Source organism: Gopherus evgoodei, chromosome 16 (genome assembly GCF_007399415.2).
Source record: "Gopherus evgoodei ecotype Sinaloan lineage chromosome 16, rGopEvg1_v1.p, whole genome shotgun sequence".
NCBI classification, from domain to species: domain Eukaryota; kingdom Metazoa; phylum Chordata; order Testudines; family Testudinidae; genus Gopherus; species Gopherus evgoodei.
In genome coordinates this window covers 20,001,332-20,025,476 of record NC_044337.1, presented here as the reverse complement: position 1 = coordinate 20,025,476, position 24,145 = coordinate 20,001,332, and the positions used below count along the sequence as shown (strand labels likewise).

Here is a 24,145-nt window from a genome sequence, read left to right as displayed (position 1 = left end):
GCCACGGCTGTGCTCTGCTGGATGGGGGACCTCCAGAGTGATTGTCAGTTTCCCACCCCTCTGCTCTCCGGGGGAGTGGGAGTCCTGCAGGGGCAGCTGCTCGCCCCAAGACGAGGGAAAGTCTGGCAAGGGGGAAAAATGATTTGGTGACTGGATAGAAAAAATCAAGGTGGTTTTTGAGTGATTAAAACCAGTCTCAGGAAGGAAGGAATTCTCAAAAGGCCATTTTATCCACAAGGCACTTAAAATAAATCCCCCTCTTGACTGTTGACCCTGCACCCAGTGGGTCAGATCCCCCACCAGCGTAAATCAATGAAGCTCTATTGCGGTTAATGGGCTACACTGATTTACATCACTGATTACCTGAACCAGGCTTTTTAATGTCTAGAGCCATTTTTTCGCCAGGGCCTGTGATTTCTCTGCTGACGTCAGCTATCCCAGCTGCTTGCCTTCACAAAGGGGGGTGTGCCCTCATTCTGCACAGCCAGCTTGCACGCGCGCCTTGTAAGTGTGCAGCCACTTTTCCAGGTGCAGCGAGATGCCATGCAAATAACTGCTCTATAAGACACGGAGTGAAATCCCGACCCTATTGATATTAATGAGAGCTTTGCCAGTGACGTCAATAGAATCAGGATTTCACCCGTAGGCTTGATTACGTGTGCAAAAGTGGACATAGAAATCGGCATGGAAACAGGGCTTTTGAGGCTTCCAAGGAGAGACCAGAAACATACAGACCCTGAAATGGCCAGTTGTTGCTGCATCTCACAGAACACCTATGGATGATGATTTCCTGTTTTGCAGAGTGGGAGAAGGAAGAGCCTGCTGGAGTCTAGGAAATGCCTATGTCTCTCTTGGGAACCATGACCAAGCCCTGCGCTTTGCAAGGAAACATCTTGAAATCTCCCAAGAGGTAAGAGGAACTGTTCCGGGTCAGGGTGAACCAGATCTCCCTGCTGGGAGGAAGACGTGGATTATGCTAATAAGACACACTGAGGCAGTTCTTCTCCAGTCTTGAAAGCTTCCATCGTGTGCAGTGCTTGGTTTTTATGTGCTATCTTTGAGAATTGCAAACCGAGGCTGGAAAAATCTCATCACAGGAGACCTCCCCCAGCTGTGTCTTAATTGTTGCTAATAGAGTTACCGTAGCTTGCTAACTCGGCCCTGGTTTGCAAATTGCTTGCTCGGCACGGTTTTTGGGGGTGTTTGCCAAGGCAAAGAGGAAAGGGTGGGCCCCGCTTTCCAAGCTGTTCTGCACTAATGGGCTCCAGCTAGCATGGAGGAGCCTAAATACAACATGTGTCCAGCCACTTAGGAGAACACCTGCATTTGAGGCCTGGGCTGAGCTCAGAGAGCACGTTGCTGACTCAGAGCCCAGTCCTGTTTTGTAGAGGATCAGGGGGTCTGAAGAGATGGGCGATGGCTTTTCTCTTCAGATGCAATGTGAGGCCACATTTCTGGGTGAGTGGAAACATTGTTCTACCCAGGGCTGGCAGCTCTCTGGGGCACCATAGGGAACGTGATCGAGAAAGGAGCAGGGAAAGTTTCTGAGTAAAGATGGGAAAAAATAAGAGCCATCACCCTTGTGACCCGGGGTGCGTGGGGCAGCCCTCTCTAAAAATGCCATGGGCAGGGCAGGCTGCAAAAGGGGGAGCAGAGACTCCGAAAACTGGTGATTAACACTGAAGTTATCAACCAGTCACAGACTGTGCTTTTCATCTCCCACACTGGTCATCAAGTTAAAAAAAAAAAAGAAATCACCCAGCCCCCTTATCACATTCCAGTTCTCTGGCGCCCAATCAGCACCTAAGTCCAGTACAATGAGAAGTTATTTGAAAAACTCTGCCCACTATACAAAATGTTCTTCTGAATCCCACATTGCCAGGTCAATATTAGCTTGGATCTTACCCAAAATCCCACACTCCTAGCCAGTCCTTCAGTGCCTAAAATTAAAGGTTTATTATAAAGAAAAAAGAAAGAAGAAGAAGAGTTGACAAATGATAAAGCACTCGGATACGTACAGAGATTTCAAAGTCCATGTAGCAGGTTCTTGGCAGCGCTGGTGAGTTTGCTGGCTTGAAAGTCCCTCTGGAACATCCACAGCTTGGACAGGTCTTTCAGTCCTTCGTTCAGAGCTTCGTTTGTAGAGAAGTTACTCCAGAGGTAAGAAGCAGAAATGAAGACAAAATGACGCTGCTGTGGCTTCCTTTTATAGTCTTTTTGCCATGTGGCTTGTACTTCCTGTGCCTCAAATACAAGCTTCCCAGCACATGGCCTGGAAAAGCCTTGGAGTTCTCTGTCCACAGGCATACCACATGCCTTGCTGACTCAATAGGTGTATCCCTTATTTCCTTTCAGTGGGTTCATTGTACTACTGACGACCCTTGATGGGCCATTGAACAGGCTGATGCCAATCTTTGTGGGGGAGTCACCCAGAAACACAGCACAGGTTTTGAAACCCAGATATACTTTACGTATCTATAACTTACAGTTCAAAGGTGATACAAACATATAAATGAGATTATCATACTGGGCAAATCATAACATTTTCACAGATACCTGACATGGCATATCTGGTCAGGTTCCTCACAATTTTATAATATTGGTATCATAAAGTGCCTCCCGTATTCCATACAGTGTCACACCTCTTGTGTCACAGTGTTGGATTCTAGAACCAAACCACTTTTTAAAATGTTAGGTTACCTTTCTCCTCCCAATCCTGTTTTTGCTCTTGCTCAGGTGCCTCTAGGTTCAGAGTGGAAGGGTCCGAATTGCCCCATGTGGCTCTTGTCACCATATTTCTGGCTTAGATGTGCTGGGAAGTCCCTTAGAAGCCAGTTCTCCTGAGCCTTCCACCCAGGTTTGCAAGCAGAGGCCTGGCTGGGGCAGAGAAGCAAGTCAGGCCTTGGTTGCATTTCTGACCCAAAGCCAGACAGGCGTCACTCATCTTTTAAGGATGGAATTGGCACCTCTTGTCTCGAGTGGCTCAAACCGCTGCCAGAGAAATGACTGAAAAATACCATCTGCAAGCCTAAAATGGTGTGCCGTTATTTTTATGTTGATATAATAGTGCCTCTTGAGGCACAGATAACCGAAAGCGTCAGCACAAGGTAGTTGCTAATCCAGTGGTAGCCAAAGCAACCATATAACTACCCCAGAAAACACTGTTCTCTGTCCACAAACGTTGGATGCCTTCGAACTCAGGGCAAACCCCACAGGTGGCTTCAGTGAAGTTTCACCCACTTTGCCCTCAATCTGAATGTGGCTCATAGCTTGGAGTCCAAGCCAGTGGGGTTTTTGACATGTTGCTTTTCCTATTTATATTATCGAGCTAGCTACCCGAGTCCAAACCCCGGAGCTGCATTTAAACGTGTTCAAACCTCGCTTGTATCGATTTGAGCTAAATCAATGTAAGCGAGAGCAAAACCAGTTTAAGTGCATCTCCATTAGGGTTTTGCACTGATGTAACTAGATCAGTTTTAAGTGATCTAGTTATATGGATTCAACTTTTCTGATAGAGACAAAGCCAAAGGCTTTTCAGGTGGCTTAGAAATCTAGACAGCAAGACTGCTTCATTGTTTACCCTTTGCAGCCTGATCTACGGAAATCAGCCATGGTCCCTTTAAAGCCTTCCCCAGTTGACAACATCTCCCTTTTGAAGCATTAATTGAAACCACCATTTAAAAGTGCTTTGTACATTCTCCTGCCTCTGTTAGCTTGGCTAAATCTGGGGGTAGGGCTAACACACCAGCCTAATTATACACTTAATTATACTTGTCAGCCATTCAGAAGAAGTATTGTTTGTTTGGCCCTGTTCATTTTAGAACAAATTGACTTTTCGGCTTTCGGTTGGAGTCTTCCAGCGTGGCACTGATTACTCACAGCCAGATGGAGGCTCAGCTGTTGGCACTGCAGATGAACGGGGATGGGAGGACAGAAACAATAGCAGCCTTGACTGCTCCTGGAGGTGGCGGGGGAAGCCTTTGTGGGCTGATGGCTTTGATTACAGGGCAGTGTTGGAAGAGGGTTACTCATGGCAGGTGGCTAATAAACTCCCCCATGTTGCTAAATATGGAGTGGTGCTGAAAAATCATGTCCATTTCAGGGATACGGGGGGAGGGCACACATTAATTTCTAGCATTCGTCTGCTCTTAGGGAGTGAAGAACCAGATTAGGGATATAAATTACTCCAAGATAGGCAGAGCAAGGGATGTAAATACAAAAAAAAGTGTGGACCATGTCCCAACTTTCAGACCCTGCCCAGGAACACCTTTCCATATCTCTGTTCGCAGCAAAGTGGCACCTCTGTTATGGGAGATCTAGGATTAGGACTGAAATCTCTATCTCCATATTCCCCCTGCAGAACCTCTGTGTTTTGATAGGTGCCCACGAGCAGTCCGAATTTCTCTGTCGGATATTAATTCTTCCTTTAAGGTCATCTGAAACAAGTGGGAACCATCTAAACATTTCATAGATGATAATATTTAATAAATAATGAGGTTTGTTCCTTTAAAGAGACAAAAGCACACGGTGGCTTATTAACTTAACTGGGGTAAATAACCCAGCGCTTAGTTATTCTATAGTAAAAATAAAACAAATTTATGAATAGGGCATAGGATAGGTGATGCCAAGTAATGGGAATAAAGTTAGAAAGGGTGACAAGCAAATACAAGTGAAAACGTGCATCTAAAACTTAATCTAGCAAGGTGCAGGCTTTGTTCTAGATGGCTTTTCTCACCAGTCACTCTTCTTCCCAGCCTTGGCTGACTTCCTCTCAGTCAGGACCTTCCGTAGAAGTACAAGGTACTGGCTTCCCTTGTCTTCCTAGGTGCAAGTTCTTTGCCTAAGCAGGCTTCTCGCCTATATTCACGTACCGGACATTTCAATCCCACCCCTGTGGTTAAAGGTCCCATCTTTCTCATCTTGCAAGAGCTCTGTTCCCTTGTGATTGTCTAGTGACGGATGCCAAAGGTGGCTTCTGTCCTTGCTTATATATTCCTGAATTCAGTGACTTAGTTTCAAGAGGCAGGATGGTTTCAGACTATTTCTCCCTTACTGGAGGCTTCCCGTCCCCTTGTACGTAAATGGGGCTTCCATTGTTTTGATTCCACCATGCTTAATTTACCTAGGAGACAGGTAAATAGCTGGTTTCTCTCCTGTCTAGGCAGGGAACCTGTTTCTGCCTGCTTGGCCACGGACTTTAAAGCACACTTATCATTAAGTATCCCTGTTTCCTCATATAGTATTAATACAGACATTTCACAAGGATGTTACTCACCAGCGTGTCATTAACGTTCAGAAAAGACTTCTTTTGGGGCAGTTTGTTCTGGGATATCACTAGGGGAGAACATAAAACCCAAGGATCTGCTCCTGAATGGAATTTTTCTAGACCAGGGGTTGGCAACCTTTCAGAAGTGGTGTGCTGAGTCTTCATTTATTCACTCCCATTTAAGGTTTTGCCTGCCGGTAATACATTTGAACATTTTTACAAGGTCTTTTTCTATAGGTCTATAATATATAACTAAACTATTGTTGTATATAAAGTAAATAAGGTTTTTAAAATGTTTAAGAAGCTTCATTTAAAATTAAATTAAAATGCAGAGCCCCTCGGGCCAGGACCCAGCCAGTGTGAGTGCCACTGAAGATCAGCTTGCATGCCGCAGGTTGCCTACCCCTGTGCTAGAGCATCCAACTCTGGTTTAGAATCATAGAAGATTAGGGTTGGAAGGGACCTCAGAAGGTCATCTAGTCCAACCCCCTGCTCAAAGCAGGACCAATCCCCAGACAGATTTTTTTTACCCCAGTTCCCTAAATGGCCCCTTCAAGGATTGAACTCTCAACCCTGGGTTTAGCAGGCCAATGCTCAAACCACTGAGCTATCCCTCCCCCCACAGTACTGACCCAGGCATATCCAAGCCCCACAGATGCACTGTCCATTCAGCTGCTCAGGCTTGCTCTACAGTACTAAGTTAGAAAGACGTAATCTGCCTTGCACTGACCTGGTTGTGCATGAGTCTACACTTAAATTTGTCCCCCACTGATGTAAATGCCCTACTAAGGGGTTGCAGTAACACTACCTCCCTGAGTGGCTTTGAGCCACGGTCAACATCCTGGGGTTGATGCAGCGTGAGTGTAGACACTGCTTTATTTATGTTGACCATCACAGTCCTCCAGCATCTGTCCCACAATGCCTTACACTGATGGAGTGATAGCATACAGTGTGTCCATAATGCAGTGTTGCCTGAGTCTGCCGGGGCTTTCTGAATCTGCGCAGGGGACACAGGCCCACGGCACATTGCCCTTTCAACAGCTCCCTTGCTGGTCTTGGCTTTGCAGATCGGGGATCGGAATGGGGAGCTGACGGCTCGAATGAACGTGGCCCAGCTGAAGTCAGCCCTTGGCGATGAGGATGGGGATGCAACCCATCATTCCTCCAGCTACGAAGCGCAAGGTAAGTCTCAGGAACTGTGTCTCTTTGGGTACATCTGCACTGCAGCTGGGAGCATGCCTCCCAGCCCCAGCAACACACTCACACTAGCACCACTTGAGCTAGCAGGCTAAAAGTAGCAGTGTGGACATGGCGGCACTGGCTAGCTGCCCAAGCCCACCTGACCCCTTCCGAGCTCAGGCAGCAAGTCCGAGTCACTGCTGGTGCCATAACATCCACAGTGCTTTTAGCGCGCTAGCTGGAGTGGAGCTGGGGCAAGTCTGTCTACCCAGGCGGGGAGGCTCACTCTCTGCTACATTGTACCTATATCCCCTTACTTCCCCACAGTCCCCTATCCTTGAAATAAGGCAGGCTGGCGTTCCTGACCTCTTGCTCTGTTCACGTGTCTTTGGAGCTGCTAGTTCTCTTGCACGTAGATTTTGTGCGGAATCGTTTTCTGCTGTGCCACGTGGGCGGGAAGTAGAGCCAGTGGTGTGAGTGAGTGCAGAGTCCTTATTTGGTGCCATGCTCTGCACAGGTGTGTACATGGGCCAAGGTGCAGGGTGGTGCAGAACTGGGCTCCAGGGAGCAGAGAGATGCAGATTAACGGCATCGCTATGAAATCTTCTCGTGATGGGCAGCAAAACCCACTACATCCTCTCGTGCAACACTCTGCTGAGCTCCGGATGCCTCTCTGACTGCTCTGGGTGATAACGCACGTCTCCAAAGGGTGGTAACTGCTTGTTTGGCTGTCTGACCACTCATGGGTGCCCCAGAAAGGAGCCTCCAGCAAGCCCTTGCATTGGCCTGCAGTGAGTGACATGCCTTAGCATCCCAGGGCCTGACTCATCCCTGAAAGCTCCACAGGCATTTCCCTAGTTCCTAAGAGAAAAGGCGAGATGTTCCATGACATTGTTGCAGTGGACAAAAGAGCTTTGATTCCCCCACCTCCCCAAGACACACACACTGTGCCCTGCAAATCCCTTGCCAATTTGGGGGTGGGGCGGATCGAGGGAGGAGAGCGATGTGGAGAAAGGCAATTCCATTTCACGGAGGATTTTGATGTTTCAACTTTGCTTTCGTTCCAATTAGGAATATAACCAAAAAAAAATTAAAATTCTCTGTCAAAGGGAAAGCCCTGGGGTCTGCGATCATAGACCCTGGAAATGACTCCGGAGCACTCTGTCTAGCTGGTTGGCCTTTGGCCACAGGAGCTGGAAGTCCCTGCCCCAGGGACTGCAGACTCTGGAATCTTGGTTTCCCTGTAGCCTGGCAGGTGGGTTGCCGAAGAGTTAGACAGAGGAACCGGCAGGACACTGGGCAGATTTTGAAAGCTGCCCAGGATGGAGCAGGCTGGGTCTGTCGCAATCCTGCCTGGCTTTCCTGAGACTTCATCAAAATCAAACAGTCTCCATGGAAGGTTTTGGTTTCAACGAATAGGGAAATTTGGATGAAAACCCATTTGGTCCGACGTGTTCTAACCAGCTCTCTTCACCACTGCTCTGGGGTTTCCATTCTTTGGAAGTGGGGTAGCCACCACTTAGCATGGTGGCAGTGGGCTGGCTGACCCCACATAGCCTGTGTTTGTAGCTAGATTCCATATCTCATCCCAGTCTCACCATTCCCAGGCCCCTGTGGGTGAGGGGGAAAACACAGCATGTCACCAGATGGTGCCCTGCAGTTCTTGGCTGGAAGGATGTGCTTGCAGCATGCGTGTTCTTGGAGAGCACAATGAAAACAGGCCCTCAGCATGCCGAAAACCAGTGTCAAAGTGCCCCCAGAATAATTCATGTCTAGCGATGCTGAATACTCATAGACTCATAAATTTAAGGTCAGAAGGGATCATTATGATCATCTAGTCTGACCTCCTGCACAACGCAGGCCACAGAATCTCACCCACCCACTCCTGTAACAAACCCCTAACCTATGTCTGAGTTAATGAAGTCCTCAAATCGTGGTTTAAAAACCTCAAGGTGCAGAGAATCCTCCAGCAAGTGACCCATGCCCCATGCTGCAGAGGAAGGTGAAAAACCTCCAGGGTCTCTGCCAATCTTCCCTAGAGGAAAATTCCTTCCCGACCCCAAATATAGCGATTGGCTAAACCCTGAGCATGTGGGCAAAAGTCACCAGCCAGCACCCAGGAAAGAATTCTCTGTAGTAACTCAGATCCCACCCCATCTAACATCCCATCACAGACCATTGGGCATATTTACCTGCTAAAATAATCAAAGATCAATTAATTGCCAAAATTAGGCTATCCCATCATACCATCCCCCTCATGGCCTCTCTTACACCAATAGCTTACATGCATCAGACAGACCTCGTTTCTCCCCATAGATGCAGTAGCATCCGGGGGGCTGTTGGTTAGTTAAATTTGACCTTATTAAGGCTGTCACTTTTCTCTCGCGTTGGTTATTTTGTTGTCGGCAGCAGATTGAAAGAGGATCTCACAGTGGTCTGAGTGTGTTTCTGAAATGAAATTAGCCATCCCTGTTTGCGTTGCTTGTTGATTTTGAAGGTGTAGCCTGGAGTTGAAATACCAAAGGCCTTTCCAGAGGATTCATTCCACTTGAGCTGTAAATGCTTTCGGCCAGGCTCAGGCCCTGTGCTGCAGCGGGAGCTGAGCTGAGCTCTCTCAAAGCTAGTTTGGAATGCTGCAGCTGTACCAACCATGCAATTGGCCTCATTTTGCAAGGCTGTCCTTCCATGTCTCTGTTCGTCAATTAGCTCGTGTCCTCCATTGTTTGTGACACCTCAGTAGAAGCCTCCTCCCTTTGGCAGATGTTTTTGTTTTGAATGGCAGCAGGAATTAACCTAGAAATTGGATTTGCTTCCTTGTTTTTTGGTTCTACGACAGCTGAGTGTGGCTGAAAAGTGCCTGTGTGCCCATCTGAGGCACAATGTTTATCCACACAGCAGACCCAGCAGGGCAAGATGCCCCCACGTGGTGTGGCTAAGTTGCCTCGGCCCTGTCCTAATCTGTCTTCTAGTGCGATGGAGCTCTGGGGGGCTGAGTGTGTTTGATAATCCCAGCTGGTGGGCAGGCAGCCAGCTGAGGGGGCTCCCACTGTATAACAAGGCTTGTCTATGTGGGGAAACTGACAGGCAGAACTACGCAGTGGATGCTGCTTATTTGCAATCCCGATAAAGGCTGCTTTCGGTCACTGGCAATGCCAGCCCAGGAGCCGATCCCGTCCCACTCATTTTAACGTTAATAGGATTTAGATACTGGCAGCTGCGATGCTATTGATTGACATCCCAGTAGCCCCTGCTCCCTGTGGCAAGCCCTGGCCACAGGCAGGTTTGCAGGGCTGCAACCAGGGAAGGAAGTGCTGTGATGTGCTGAGCGTGGTCCCTGTGCCAGGGCAGAGTGCAGCCGAGAGAGGGCAAGGAAAGGAACCATGAATCCCCAGGACTCCCCTCCCCACTGCCACCTTCCCTCCAACCTGCAGCACCAGATGCCAGCCAGGGCTCCCCGGTTACCTCCTGTGCAGGCGGCGCCCCCTGCTGTCGTCTCAGGCACGGGCCTTTGGCTTACTGGAAACTTTTGGATAATGGCAGCATCTTTCTGGCAACCGAGGTTGCTAATACGCTGTATTAGTCTCATTATACTGCTGTGGCTCTGGCGGTACAGCTCCCTGGGCGATGCACTGATCGGAATAAAAGCGACCTTTTTTTCCCCATGTTGTGTTGGAAGCGGTTTAAGCTATGTGGGGGAAGATGTCACTTTATTCCAAAATTGCGTCCACATGGAGAGATATGTATAATTAGAGCTCTGGAGTTCAGCTGATCTGTTTCCCCATGTAGACAGGAAGATCGGAGCTGGGGCCTCAGTACTTGGTGCTGTTCACGCCTCCTCCCTCCAGACCTGCCTCCCTGATACGATTCCCCCACATGCTGGTTCCCAAGTGACTGGAGCTGAGCTGAGCATGGAGGAAGATGGGGCTTCTTACCAGAGAGAGACACATGGGGTGGCGTGCTCCCCCTCCCAGCATCCAGAAACTGTTCCCACTCCCTGGCACCATGCCCCTAGCTCCCCAGTCTTCAAGACCTCAAACCCCAGGAGATCAGCCAGTGCTGGGAGGGTTAAGCCTTTTGCAGGGCTAAAGAGAGATGGGGGAGGGGAAGGTTGATAATTGAAACTAATTATTATGCAAAGGAGTGAATTGGAGAGGGGCAGCAAATCTTAGGCACATCAGCCTTACCATTGTCCACTCCAAGCCCAAGGCTAGTGCTGGGCTGGGTTTGCATCCAAAGCCAGATTTCATTTCCCTCTTTGACCTGAGCACGTTTATGAGTGACTGACGGCAATGCCAGTCTACGTGCCTAATTATCACAGAGCGAAAGAGTGGCTGTGTTAATCAGCCGTCACTGTTTGTTTGAGGCTTTGATAGGTTATAATGACCTCATTCATCAGCGGTGCCAGTGATCGGGTTTCCAGGGTCAGGTTTGTTCCAAAGAGAAGGACAAAATGTTCTTAAAAAAATAAATAAATTAGTAAAAAAAGCGACCGACGAAAGGGAGCGCGGGAGTGAGAGGGAGTGAACAGTGGGCCTGTGGCAAACATCAGCGCTTTCCTTAACGAATTATGGCCTGCCAGGGAGAGACTTCACCACAGCTTCTCGGGCATGTCCGAGAGGAGAGGTAAATACTGCCCTTTCTTTCAGTGAAGGGGCAATTTCTGAAGCATGGCTTCTTGGCATCTTTTACCAGAAGCTGAGTGCAGTGTGATTGGGGGGTGGGGCTTATGGATTTTCCAGCATGTTGGAGATTATCTGGCTACAGTTTACTGATACAGACCAATTTCTGCTGTGGGAGAAAAAAGCCAGAATTTTTTTCACCCGAGTTGGAAAATTTGGTATTGGTCCAATGTCTCAGTGCTCTTTTCCTCCCGCTCACAGGACAGCATTGATCAGTCTGCCGAATCTTTATTTTCCTGCTCACTGCAGCTTTCCTGATTGGATAAACCATTCTTCCTCACCTCCTTTTGAAATAGAAATTGTAGCTTCTCTAGATGTTGTGTTAAAAAGCTGCCATGTTCTACCCCAGATGTAGCTGCATTTCAACAGTGGATGAAATGATCACCTAACCTAGGCCTCAGTTAGGACTTTCAGTGAAGCCCCAACCCACCCTTGGGTTTTGTCCTTTGCTACAGGTTTTTCACAGCTGTATTCCTCTGTGGAACAGATGCATATTTGTCTTTGTACCCATGGAAACAACTATAGGACATGGGCTGTTACTAAAACATGTATTTGCACTGTGTAAGAATGAGCTTTCACTTCAAGAGAGACAAGGAAATGCTCAGATTTGTTAGGGTAAATGTTAATGATGCCACAGCATGAGTGCCTTTGCAGTGACCCTGTGTGTGATTACCGTGTGTGTGTGTCACAATAGTTGTGTGTGTATAATAAGAGAAGAAAGATGCCCTTGTAGTTCAGGCACAGGAATTAGAGTACAGACTCCTGGGTTCTGTCCCTGGCTCTTAGGGTAGATCTACTCTGCAACTAGACACCCGTGGCTAGCCCGTTCGTGCCAGCAAACTCAGGCTAAAGGGCTGTTTAGTTGTGGTGTAGACATTCAGGTTTGGGCTGCAGCTGGGACCCTCCTATCTTGCATGGTCCTACAAGGCAGGCTCCAGCCCAAGCCTGAACAGCTACACTGTAATTATGCAGCCCCTTAGCCCGAGCCTCATGAGCCCGATCAGCAGGCCCGGGGCCAGCCAGGGGTTTTTAATTTCAATGTATCCATAGCCTTAGATTAACTCCCTCCCCACATGAATTTGCTGAAGTCACTGATGCACAGGGGAGATTAATCCTGCTCCTCTGCTTCGCAAGGGAGCAGTGAGGTTCAGTTAATGGTTTCAAGGCACGTTACTGGGTGCCTCTGATGGTCCCAATGTGTAATAAAAGCATGGTTACCATTCATAGCAGCAATTCACAGCATGGGGAACGGACAGAGGAAAATGTATGTCTGTGCCAGGAAGCAGGCGAGCCGTAGAACTGACGTTGGGACAATCAAACCACAATTTGAAGGCTTCAATAACTCGGACATAGGTTAGGGGTTTGTTATAGAAGTGGATGGGTAGGGTTCTGTGGCCTGCTTTGTGCAGGAGGTCAGACTAGATGATCATATTGGTCCCTTCTGACCCTAAAGTCTATGAGTCTATAAGTCCTGCTTTATGGAGCAGTAAATCTTGTGGTGAGAAGCTCTTTGAAAACCCCAAGCCTTTCCATTTCAGAGCAAGAGGAAGGTAATTTGGTGGCTCTTTGTTCATGTAGATGCTAAAATCAGCAGATGGTGGAGGGGGAGCATTGTTAGAAATATTCTACCTGTTTGAAGTCAATTGAATTGCTTTCTAGATTCCTCTAGCGGTTTCTCACTTATGGTCTCCATGATTCTGGGCCTGGAACTGAAACATAGCCAGCTGTATCGGCAAACTGCAGACGTTTACTGCTGGTTATTTTCGCGTCTCATTAATGGGCATCGCATTGCGTTTGGAAAAGGCTCATATCTGATCCGTCTCTTCTGCTGTTTTGGCTCCTCTTGCTGGGTTCCTTGTGATCTAATTAATATTCCTTGAACAACTGGCAGTTTGGAGACAAAGCCGGAGGCCAGAGGAGCAGGATGGTGGCTGTAAAAGTCTTGTGAAATCAGCAACCTTGTCATGCAACCCAAACATGCCAAGCGTAAAGCAGCAAACAAAAGCAAGCCAGAGGAACAAAGACAGAGCAAATAAATGGGCTGTAGTCATTCCTCTGAGCAGGGGTATGTGGGTCTGAATACAGCAGAACTGAAAAACAAAAGGTTTTGCACTACGTCTGCTCTGGAGAGGTTGGCACTTCTATTTTAATTTAGGGAACTGAGGTTTCATAGACTTTAAGATCAGAGGAGACCATTAGATCATCTGGTCTGAGCTCCGGCATAATAGGGTCTCAAGAATTTCAGCCAGTTACTGCTGGGTTGAGGAACCAGTTTGGAGAGTTGTAACTGACCAGGCCCTTTGCCCGAAACTCCCCCACTGAACTGCTAGGGGTTGAGCACGTGCAGGGAGCTTCATCTTCGTTTTCACTGATGCCTTTAGAATGCCTTTGAGTCTCTTCCCAGCGTCTGGGCCTGGACCACAATTTCACCCCCCAGAAAGGGAGAGTCTTCCTCACAAAATCAATGAGTGTCGGGGAAAGGGAAAGGCCGGGAATCTCCCTAGAGAACCTGTTCTCATGAGATTTCTGACACAAGGGCTTGGACTTGTCCCCTCTGAACTTGCTAGAGCCCATTTCACCTATAGGCTTCAAAGCCTTGTACAAAGGAGAAGGAGTCTCCTCATCCTCAATGAACAGCTGGGGAAACTGAGGCACAGAGCAGTGACGTGACTTGCCTGAGGTCACAGAGTGAGGCAGGGGCAGAGACAGGAATAGGAACCAGGTCCATTGTACCGTGCTGCCTCTGCTTTAAGCAGTACAAGATTTGTGTTTGATTTCAGGGGTCGCAGAATGGAGACTTCTGTGCCATCCACACTTGTTGGGGCTCATCCCAGACGAACCTTCTGAGATTGGCCCATCACCAGTTTCGAGAGAGCTCTGCACAGGACCCTGTCCTTCCTGCCCTTCTCTCACCTACTCTGCTTCTTGGGCCAAGAGGTTGAGCCATTTCTCCATATCCGGCAGCTTTGCGTTGCACTTTGCATCCAGCAGTGACTCCTGTGAAGCTTGGGGTCCTGCAGGGAGCTGCCTTGCATTGACTTTGGGGACGGACTAGGTGCTTTGGTAGGGCTGGTGCTCTGGCTGGCTGGGACTGGCGGCGCCTACTGGCTCTGTGTAAGTGAGGCAGTTATTCAGTCTTCCCCCGTGGCAGGTGTGGTATTTACCACCCACCCAGCTGGGTCTGGGCTGGAACAGAATTTGTTCACTCGGAGAACGTTGGAAAGCAGTGAGCATTTAGAGCCCAATCAGCACCCAGCTGCGGCCCATGTGACATCCTCAGGGCCATACAGGTAGTATCTACGTTGTGTGGATGCGGCCCACGTAGCACACAGAGACCAGCATATAGTACATGGGTTGAGAACCACTGGTTTAGAGACTGGCGTTGCAATGGCCATGTTCAGACAGAGCAGTCATTCTGCATTCTGATAGCTCACAAGCAGTCTTCCCCGCCCCTCCAGAACCTGTTTTATTATGAATGAGAAGAGTGGCCAGGACATCCCCTCCCTCTCCAGTCTCCCCTCCTCGTTTCCAGCAGGACTAGGGGATTATGGTCCAGGGGATAGGGCCCCGGATTGGGAGTAGAAAGGCTCCGGTTTATGCCTGGTTCTGCTCCTGATTTGCTGTGTGACTTTGAGCAAGTTACTTCCCGTCTCTTTGCCTTGTCTGTAACGGGGAGATGCCTTACCCACCTTTGTAAAGCTCTTAGAGCTCTGTGCATGAAATGATACTGCGTCCGGTTATTTTCTGCCTGGGGTTCAGATAGGAGAATTCAGTGCCTAGTGGACACGTGTTCACACCTGGCACCACTTTGACACTTTCAGTAGAGTGACTGAGGGAAGAACGGGCCTTGGAAACCATATGTCCCGTTCGCTCCTGGAAGATGACGGGCCTCGTGGAAGCAGACTGGGGGCTTGGGAAGTGGGACCAGACGGGAAACCTTGCACGACTTGCACCTGTTCTGTTTTTCAGTGCGGGAGATCAGGCTTGGGCTCCAGCCTCTTTCACAGCTACCCCAGGGGAACCCTTGTGGCTGCCTATGGCTCCCGTTGTTCTGGAGCACCACAGGGCACTTTGGAGCCCAGCTGAGAGAGAGAGATGAGACTGTGTTGTGTAGCACTGGGACTCTGTGGAATGACAAAAAGGTTTCAGCTCTGAGGCGTCCAGCTGGCCCCAGCGTTTTACCCTTGTCGCTGGCAGGCAGCAGAGAGAGCTGTCAGTCAGTTCCTTTTAGCCGGGGATGGCCCTTGGCAGGGCTGTTCAGAGGGGCTTCTACCCAAGGTGAGACGCCTGCTATGAAGCCAAAGAGCCTCTTGTGGGAGGAGGGGCAAGTTAAAAGCTGGTTACTGGCAGGTTTTTGCTTGGAGAAAATGAAGGGAACCTGCTGTGCAAATAGTGAGGGGAAGCCAAGGCAGCTGCCAACAATGGAAAACATTGTCCTGTGCTGGGATGGGATCCAGAGAGCAGGAGGCATAAACAGCCCAATGTGTGCTCACTGCTCCCGTTAGAGACTGGCTGTGGGGGTGGGGTGTAACCGCTTGGAGGCAGAGAGATGGCTCCCCGGGCAGGGGCACAGCTGGCTCGGACCTGCCTGGTGGAGCCTTGTTTTTCAGGCTCTGCTCTAAATAGCACATGGCACTTCGCGATCTGCGCAACATGGCTGTGACGAAGGTGAGTTTGATCTCTGTGCAGGCCGATGCATGGAAAGGTTAAATGACTCACCCGAGGCCCCGGAGGGGAGTCGTTTTCAGAGCTAGATTAGAACTTGTGAGGTCCTGGGTCCTAGATCTGTGCTCAGACCACTAGGCTATGATTGCCAAATGCCTAGTGGGTGCTGTCTTCCCACAAGGGTTCACTCAGGTCTCTTTGGTACATTAAACAGAGCAGGGCCTTACAGAGCTCCTGCTTTCACTCCCCTCAGCACCTCAGTGGCTGTTCTCTCCCTTGTGGAAATTGGCATGGATCTAGGGAAACCTGCCAGCTGGGCAGAGGGATGGGAAGGGAAGGGGGTTTGTTCATGTCAAAAGGGGGTGGAGATGCTAGACAGAAGGCAGAGAGCTGTCCCTGCCAGCCAGCTAGCTAGCTAGCTGGAATTTTTCAGTGCATCCCTTAAGTGAAAGCTGCTCCAGGACTGTTTGTGCTTTCACTGGTCAGGAAGCAGAGCAGGGGACCAGCATGTGACAGCTTGGGCTCTGGGAGAGCTTTATCACTTGTCTCCTTGCATGATTCCCTCATCCTTCCCTGTGCTTAGTCCAGCGAGATTGCATTGGTAGGGCTGAGGGCCTGGACAGGAATACCAGGGGCCACTGCCCGCAGTTATTGAGGGCCAAGTGATCAGTGAGTGTTTAGAGCCTGGTGCTGCAGGGAGGTCACATGCAAACAGGGTAGCTGATCTGTTCTGCATAGGGAAGCCCAGGGAGGGGCCCAGCAGAGAATGCTGCAGATGAGGACTGATAAGCATGTGGAGAGCTGTGCAGAACAATGTCCTGTCCAAGGTCCGCTTGCCCCGTAGCCTGACAGCCGCTCAGAATGCCTGGAAAGCAAAGCTTGCTAATGGTGGCCTCTTGTAGCTGTCTCGGCTGTCTCGGTGGCGTCTGGTCCCTAATGCTGAACTGTGCAGAACAGTGTGTCACTAATTAGAGAGCAAGCGGTCTGCCTGGGGATCCCCACTTTCCTCTGTTGCCTTGTTGCGAGCGTCCTTCCAGACTGGTTTCCTGTCAGCCCGTTTCAAGGGCAGGTAGCGAATAACTTCAGTGGGAAGCCAGACCCATTCCTGCAGTTCAGACAGAGTAAGCTAAACTGCAGGGATTCAGGATGGCACCGCTGCAAAAAAAACAGTCACCTTTACCCAAGAGCTCTGGAGAGATTTTAACCCTTTCCTACTAGCCCTCACTTGAGGAAAGCCTCTGCCTTATCTAACAAACCCAGCTGCCCAAGGATCATTCACGTTTCCTGACTACACTCACAGCACTGTCAGTCTTAGGTGCCTGATATTACACTGCTACCTCCATACGTAGCTACATAAGGGGCCTGATTTTTGGAAGTGCTGCTCATCTGTGGCCATGCCAACTGTCTGCACCTTATTCTTCTCTGGCTCAGGCGGCTCGGACACTGGTGAAACTCCCTTGATTTCACCAGAGTTACTTCTGATTGACCCAAGCATGAGGGAGAACGTACACTGGTCTGGTTTATGATGATCAAACAGCTGTTTAATAGATATTTAGACTGAACGATCTTATTTATAGTATGAGCTCTGTAGGGCAGGGAACTTGTCCCACACAACTTCCAGTAAAGCCCTAGCACACTAGTGATGCAGGAATATTACTGTCTCGTTACGCAGCTGTTAAAGCACAAGCCTATTCTAAATAATCATTGGGGACTGAGCCTCTAGCTAAAGCCATTCAGATTTCAATTGTTTGGGATGCTCAGTTGAGAGTGTCACCAATTCTGTCTTAATGCCATTTAAAAAGATGTGTCCTGTGTTTCAGAATCCTTGATTCCCCTTCTAGCCTACTTCATAACTAGCTCCAGTTGCCTCTGTTCTTAAGCAAATCTCCTTTCTGACATAGGTGTATAGGACAGCAAGTCTTGTTCAGGTCACAGAGGAAGGCAATGAGCGATTGAAACGAACGTGTTCATTTTTCTAGATGTCAGAGGAGATTGCTCAGCTTGTCTTCTGCTGTCAGGGATTGGTGCATCGGAGAGAATGATGAGCCAAGATGATGCCTCTTCTGGCATCCCATGGCATATGCATGTACATATGGCCGGAGATCTCAGAGGATGCCTCCTATGGCCTCCCATGGCACCTTTGAGGAACCCTTCCAAACTTCTAATTCTGGGAAAGGCTAATAATTGTGGGAATATTTAATCCCTCATAAAAGTTTTTACCTTTGAATTGGAGGAGTCCATTTTTACATGGTAGCACGAGAGCCCTGTTACCATTTACACCTGCATCTTGGCTTCCTGGTATGTGCTGTGTTTGGTTCAAAGTTTCACGTTCAGTAAGCAGTTTCCTTGTCCAGCCAAGAGCATGGGAAATGGCCATGGTCGTGATGTTCTTAATTGAAATACATAGCACCGTTAAATGTAAGAATACACCCACCAGGCCAGGTGCCTGGGGCTACAAGGGATCTGAGAGGAGACGATGAATGGTTTTTTTCTCATTCATACAGAATGACACTGCCCTGTAAGAGATGCACAGGGTCTCACTATTAAGAGCTTAAAGCACCTAGCCATGGTTTGGGGTTGCTGTTTTTTTTTTATTATAGTAAAGAAAAAATAATTGATGTAAAGAGAGAGTCCTCATCTAAGTACTTTTATGGCCCCATCACTACAGTATCTGAGGGCCTGAGTAGCGCAGAGGGCATTTTGTCTCCAAGACTTTTTTGCTTCCTCTTTCATGGGGAAGAGTTTAATACGGCGGAGAGGGGGCTAATGCTGTATCACTCAAAGTGTTTTACAGAGACGACTTGATGACCGAGGTCTCTCCTTTATCATCTCAGTGAACAGAGTAAGGCCAGATCCTCTGATGATGTTAATTGTTATGGTTCCATTGACTTCCATGCTAGCTACGCTGGTTTACTCATAGACTCACAGACTTTAAGGTGAGAAGGGACCATTTTGATCATCTAGTCTGACCTCCTGCACAACGCAGGCCACAGAATCTCACTGGTTTATGCGAGCAGAAGGGCTGGCCCAGTAGACGAGCACTCAGGACAGCTGTAACTTGCTTAGCACAGCGAGTGGGAGTTCCCCGGGGTGGGTAACAGTGATGACACTCCCCGTGAGGGAACCCACAGTCTGGCACTGCCACCCACCTCCCGTCATGCACTGCCACAGGATGCTTCAAGGTGGATCCTCTGAGATGAACAGCAGCCGTTGGTCACTGAGCTCTCGCGCGCCACCCCATTAGCGGCTGATTCCTTCTCATCAGGTTGATGTCTTTGTGAAGAAAGTAGCTCTGATCCTTGGCCAGACGGTGCCCTGTTAATAAAAGACCTGTGTTACTAATGCATGTGTCACGGAGTGTGGGGAGTCCGGCCCTGCACCCCTCTTCCTGGGACCCACAGTGACTCTCGGCCAGCCACTAAAACAGAAGGTTTATTGGACAACAGGAACACAGGTTACAGCAGAGCTTGCAGGCACAGTTAGGACCCCTCCACCGAGTCCTTTTGGGCTTTCAGGGTGCTTGGATCCTAGCTAGGATACTCTGAACTCCGCCCACACAGCCCCAAGCCCAAACTCAAACTGCTTCCCTCCTGCCACTCCCTTCCTTTGTCCCCTTCCCAGGCAAAGGTGTTGACCTTTCCCCTCCCTTACCTAGCTCAGGTTACAGGCCCTGGCATCGTCCATCCCCTAAAGTCCTTTCCTGCTCTCCCACTCCCCACACAGACAGTCCCTACTGCATCACAGCATGGCAGTGCGTGTGAGAAGCCAGCACCAGGAGTATGGGTCAGGGGCCTCTTTTCAGGGACCGGTGTTGTGGGCATTGGAGGAGGAACTGCAGGACTATGAGTGGCCTGGGCCAGCTGCTGTTTGTTGTACCCTGAATCAGTCTGGAGGACACAGCTGCCTTAATTGTGCTTGTTTAGCTGCCTCAGAAGCCCCCACCCATGTTAATTACAGCATGTCACTGCTTAGCTGAGGTTCGGCTCCTTTTTGATCTCTTGCTTATTTCCACAAGCTGATAATCACAGGGTAAGACGCTCTAAGCTCTCTTGAAGGAGGCCAGGGGGCTGCCTGTTCCTCCTAGGGCCCTGAGGTTACCTTACTGTCTTCCCGCTATCCTGGGGAGCCCCAAAGAGAATGCCCCCCCCCTTCAGATGAGAGGTAAGGTTCTCTTCCTCTGAGTCCAACCCTGCTGTTCCTTGAATGGTCCCTGCGGCTCGCTCTTGATCAACACAAAGCAAACCCTCCCACCTCCACCCTGTGGGGCCACTCACCATCAGCCTAACAATCCTGCTGTCACGCTGGATCCTGGAGCACTGCCGCATCTAGATCCCCAGCCCAGTCGAGAGGTGAATCTCCTGGATGCTTTCAGAGTTCCAGATGGACTCAGATCCAGCTCTTGATTCTCTCGGTTCCATGCTTTGATTCCATCCTGACTATTTTTGGCCACGCAAAATTGTTAGGGGCTTGGCCGGAATCTGGTTTCCAGAATCAAACCACCCAGCCTTGGTTCTGCTGGTTGGGCCGTACTGGTTCATGAATTCCCTCAAGTATCAGAGCACTTTGCCAGCAAGCCTCCACCGCCTCCCGCAGCCCTGCCTGGGAGCCAGATGTCCACTCTGGTTTTACAGATGGGGAAACAGAGGCACAGGGCTTTACCCAAATGCACATGAGTCAGATTAGGAGACAGAATCCCTCTATCCTACCACTAAAGATGTGCAGCCTCCCAAAAGAGTACTCTCTCCTTCTTGAACGGCTTTCTTGAAAACTTTGACAGAAAAGCCATGCTTTATAGGGCAGCTGGGTGTCAGTAGGGGCAGTTATGTAGGAAAGTCTCTTTCAATGGCTTATCCACAAGCAAAGAGAAACCGAATCCTTAACAAACACTTGAGTCCATGAGAAATGGAATCATTTCATACCCAAGTCCAGCAATGAATAGCCTCATTCTTTGACTTCTCTGCAGGTCAGATGCACTTTTCACGAGGGGATGATGCGTCTGTGATCTCAGTCTCAGAGGAGGCTTTCCCATCTCAAGTCCTGCCTGTCCCGTGTGGCCATCAAAGATCTCATGGCAGTGTGGAAAGGCAGGGCTTGTCCTGTCCGGTATTTCCCTCTTAACCTTCCCGCCCCTCGCCCACTCCCCCAGTTACGTAAGGCATTGAGCACAGGCTGCCCATCATGGAGGTGGCTGGCTTCCAGGAGCACACAGGCTGTTGAGCTCCGATGGGCTCCCAGGGGCCGTGTACTTGTGAAATATTATTAATGCTATTCTGAGCCAGGCTGCCGGAGGGCGTAGAACTAAGGTGACAACATTGTGGTGCATCTCCTGCCAAATCAAGCAGCTGAGAAGCTGCTTGGTTGAGAGGTGCGATGTTGTTGTTGTTGTTGTATATTATATTTATCTTAAAGGAACAGTTTTGTCATGGGGGGAAAAAATCCCTCAAAGCTGTTATCGTGGGGAGTTTGGGGATAACATTCAGGCTCTGATATTGACTCAGCTGTTTTCTGTTCTTTATGCCAGTGAATACAGCTCTACAGAGCTAGGCAGCACAAACACATTGGAAGCCTGTCTTCGCAGCGGAAATGGGTTCGCTCTGGCTGGATACCTGATGTTCCCAGCCAGTTAGTTGCTTCTGGTATGTTGAGGAAAGAGCCCAGAATGCAGAGCCTTGTCCTGGAACTCAGCTTTTAGGAGGAGAGTCCAGCTAGACTTGGGAAGCAGCCAGGTTTGATCCTGCCCCCTATCCACAGGGTGATCTCATGCTTCTTGTCACTACATCTTTATCCATTGGATTTTGAACTGTATTTTTTCCTAGCCTAGTGCAGACCCCAGACACCGGTACATGCACCCTGAAATGTCTTATTTGCTTGGGTAGGGAAAATATCGAGTCCCTGTGTTTATACCTCTGTAAACACAAGAGTCCAGCAGCTGGCTTTGGGGAGTCAACTTTTGCTGGATTCTCTGAACATTGCAGGCTCCGGCACAGTCATTATTTATTTCCTGTAGCAGCCAGAGACCAGGCTGGAGATCAGGGCCCCTTTGTGCTGGGCACTGCACAGACCCAGGAGAAGAGAGAGTCCCTTCCCCAAAGTGCTCACAGTCCAAAAAAAGTGTGTGTGTGGGGGGAAGAGAATATGCTCATCATCCGCACTATATCGGTTGGGAACTAAGGCCCAGAGAGTGTGGCTGAAGGTTCCTCAAGCAATATTTGCTAGCACCATGCACTGAACCCTTCGGAGGCTAAGCCCAGCACCGTCCCCTCTGCAAATACTTTAACCAGAGCTAGTCATGTTCTGCCTGAAAGCCAGCTGAGCTGCCACCCTCTCACTGCACTTCCTCCCCGCACACTCAGCCACTGAAGTGCCAGGAGATTCCAGGACTCCTCTCCTCCCCCAAACCTTGCAGCCATTACCAAGTCAAAAGGGGAAATCCTCAGTCACTATCCCATGGTTACAGGTACAGGAGACGGGGGTTTAGTGGCCTTGGCCAGCAGTTCGGTTTCTGTGTCGTGAGGCCTGTCAGCACCCGTTCACTGTAAATAAGCATTATTATTTGCGTAGTGCTATCTCAGGGCAATGGTGCTTGGGAAAGCAAGTGCCAGCCTTTGTCAGCCACAGGGAGGAGTGTTGATAATAGGAAAGGTCAAGTGGATTTACAGGAGCCAAACTCATTATGTGTTTGAGGACTAATTAAAGCCCTAAGTGAACTGCTGCTCCTGCTGCAGGCTCCCGCTCCCACCCCCCTGCTGTGCTCGCCCCCCACCCCCTTTGAAGAGGTTGCTGAAATGATGGCGTTTTAGCTTGACACAGATTTCCCTGATAGGTGTCAGCAGAATGCGATCAGAGCCGCGCTTTATGCATTCCAATCACTAGACCACATCTCAGGGCAGTTCTGATCCCTCGAAGCTGAGTCTTTTTTTACAGGGCTCATTTTGTGTGTGGTTTTTCAAAAACTGGGCGGCTGTTCTTGGAGACTGGTATAGACGGTAGTGCCTAGATCTCCTCACCAAGGGCCGGACCCTGTTGTGCGAGGTGCTGGACAAACATACACGGCAGGTCTGCACTACGGGGGTCACTGCGCGCACAGCAGGGGTGTTGTGGTTGGGCTGCTGTGCCGCCGTTGACAGTTCCTACATCAATATCTGCCAGCCGGGCAATTTAAATGCCCTGGGTGGAGCGGGGAGCATGCCGGGCTAGAGCTCAAATAGCACGGGGCTGGCAAGCTCCTTTCAGGAGCCGACCCACAGGTCCTGAATCCCAAGGCTTGAACCCCTTTTACCCCTTTTAGTCTTTCAATTAACCTCATTGGGCTTTGCAACAGGCCCCAAGGGGGAGAGAAGCGGCTCCTGAAAGAATGAACGTTGAAGGGTACCGAGGGCCAAAGCCAAAGCTTGTCGTGTTTTGTGGTGATCTGTGGAGACGCTGGCGCACTGTAGGGCATCTCTTGTGCCCAGGGTGGCACTGGGTCAAGCCACTGAGCCAACCACGCGAGCTGCACCGCGGCCCTGCCACGAGAGCCAGAGAGAGGGAGGGTAGAAGAACATCCTAGCCTTCTAGCCTTTAGAGGCTGGATTTCTGTGGAGCTTCGCTGCCAGGTTTAATCCGGCACAGCCTCCCCACAGGGGCTCGGCATGTCCCTGTCCCACAAATAGAACTGCCACTCGTTACATTTCCAGAGGGGGCTTTGCTTTATCTTTAACAGGGATGGAGTAGGCAGCTCCCCGTGGGTGGGGGAGCCTAGGAGTCATCAAAGCACATGTCATCTCGAGGAGAGCTCCTTAAACAGCTCCCTGAGTCACTGCTATGCACGTTCTGCGGGATCTTATCAAAGCCTTGCAGCTCCGAGGTGCCAGTCGGAGACGGAGGGTGTCTTTAAAAGAGCGTAGCTCTCCCAGCCCACGCTCGCCTCGCGAGGGGTACAGCGACTCAGGGTGAGGCCGGATCACAGGTGGGGTCTCATCACCACGATTAGGAAAATCCCTGTTAACAGGTGGTGGTGAAGAGACATTTCCCCTCCCAGTGATTTCTATGGTCGCGTCTTATTTTGTATTGAGCTGCTACTGCTGCAGCCGTGCACCACTACAGTCACACAAGCCAAGCAAGGCTGGGCCCAGCTCTTGGGAGGCCTCCCTGGGAAATGCTGGTGCTGCAGGAAGCAGTGTTGGTTATTGCTCTTTCCTTCTGAGTCAGTGCTGACTCCTTCCCTTCAGCATACCGCCTCCCCAGCCTGTTGCTGTACAAAGGGCAGAGCGTGAGAGGATGGCGGTGGTGCCTGTTTCCACCAGCAAGCAGAATATCTGGTGCTTGTGATCTTACAACGTGTTCCTCTTTGTCTTGCCTTCCATATATTGCACGC

The 24,145-nt window shown here is 49.7% G+C and overlaps 1 protein-coding gene across 5 annotated transcripts in view; it reads left to right on the top strand.

Annotated features, from left to right (window-relative positions):
• The window catches only part of GPSM1 (G protein signaling modulator 1), a 150,897-nt gene that overhangs the window by 66,034 nt on the left and 60,718 nt on the right, over positions 1–24,145 (top strand). For all 5 annotated transcript variants that reach the window (XM_030535611.1, XM_030535610.1, XM_030535612.1 and 2 more), the window contains 2 exons: positions 802–910; positions 6,334–6,448. In XM_030535611.1, the coding sequence (XP_030391471.1) occupies positions 802–910; positions 6,334–6,448 (224 nt within the window). The remainder of the gene's footprint in view (positions 1–801; positions 911–6,333; positions 6,449–24,145) is intronic.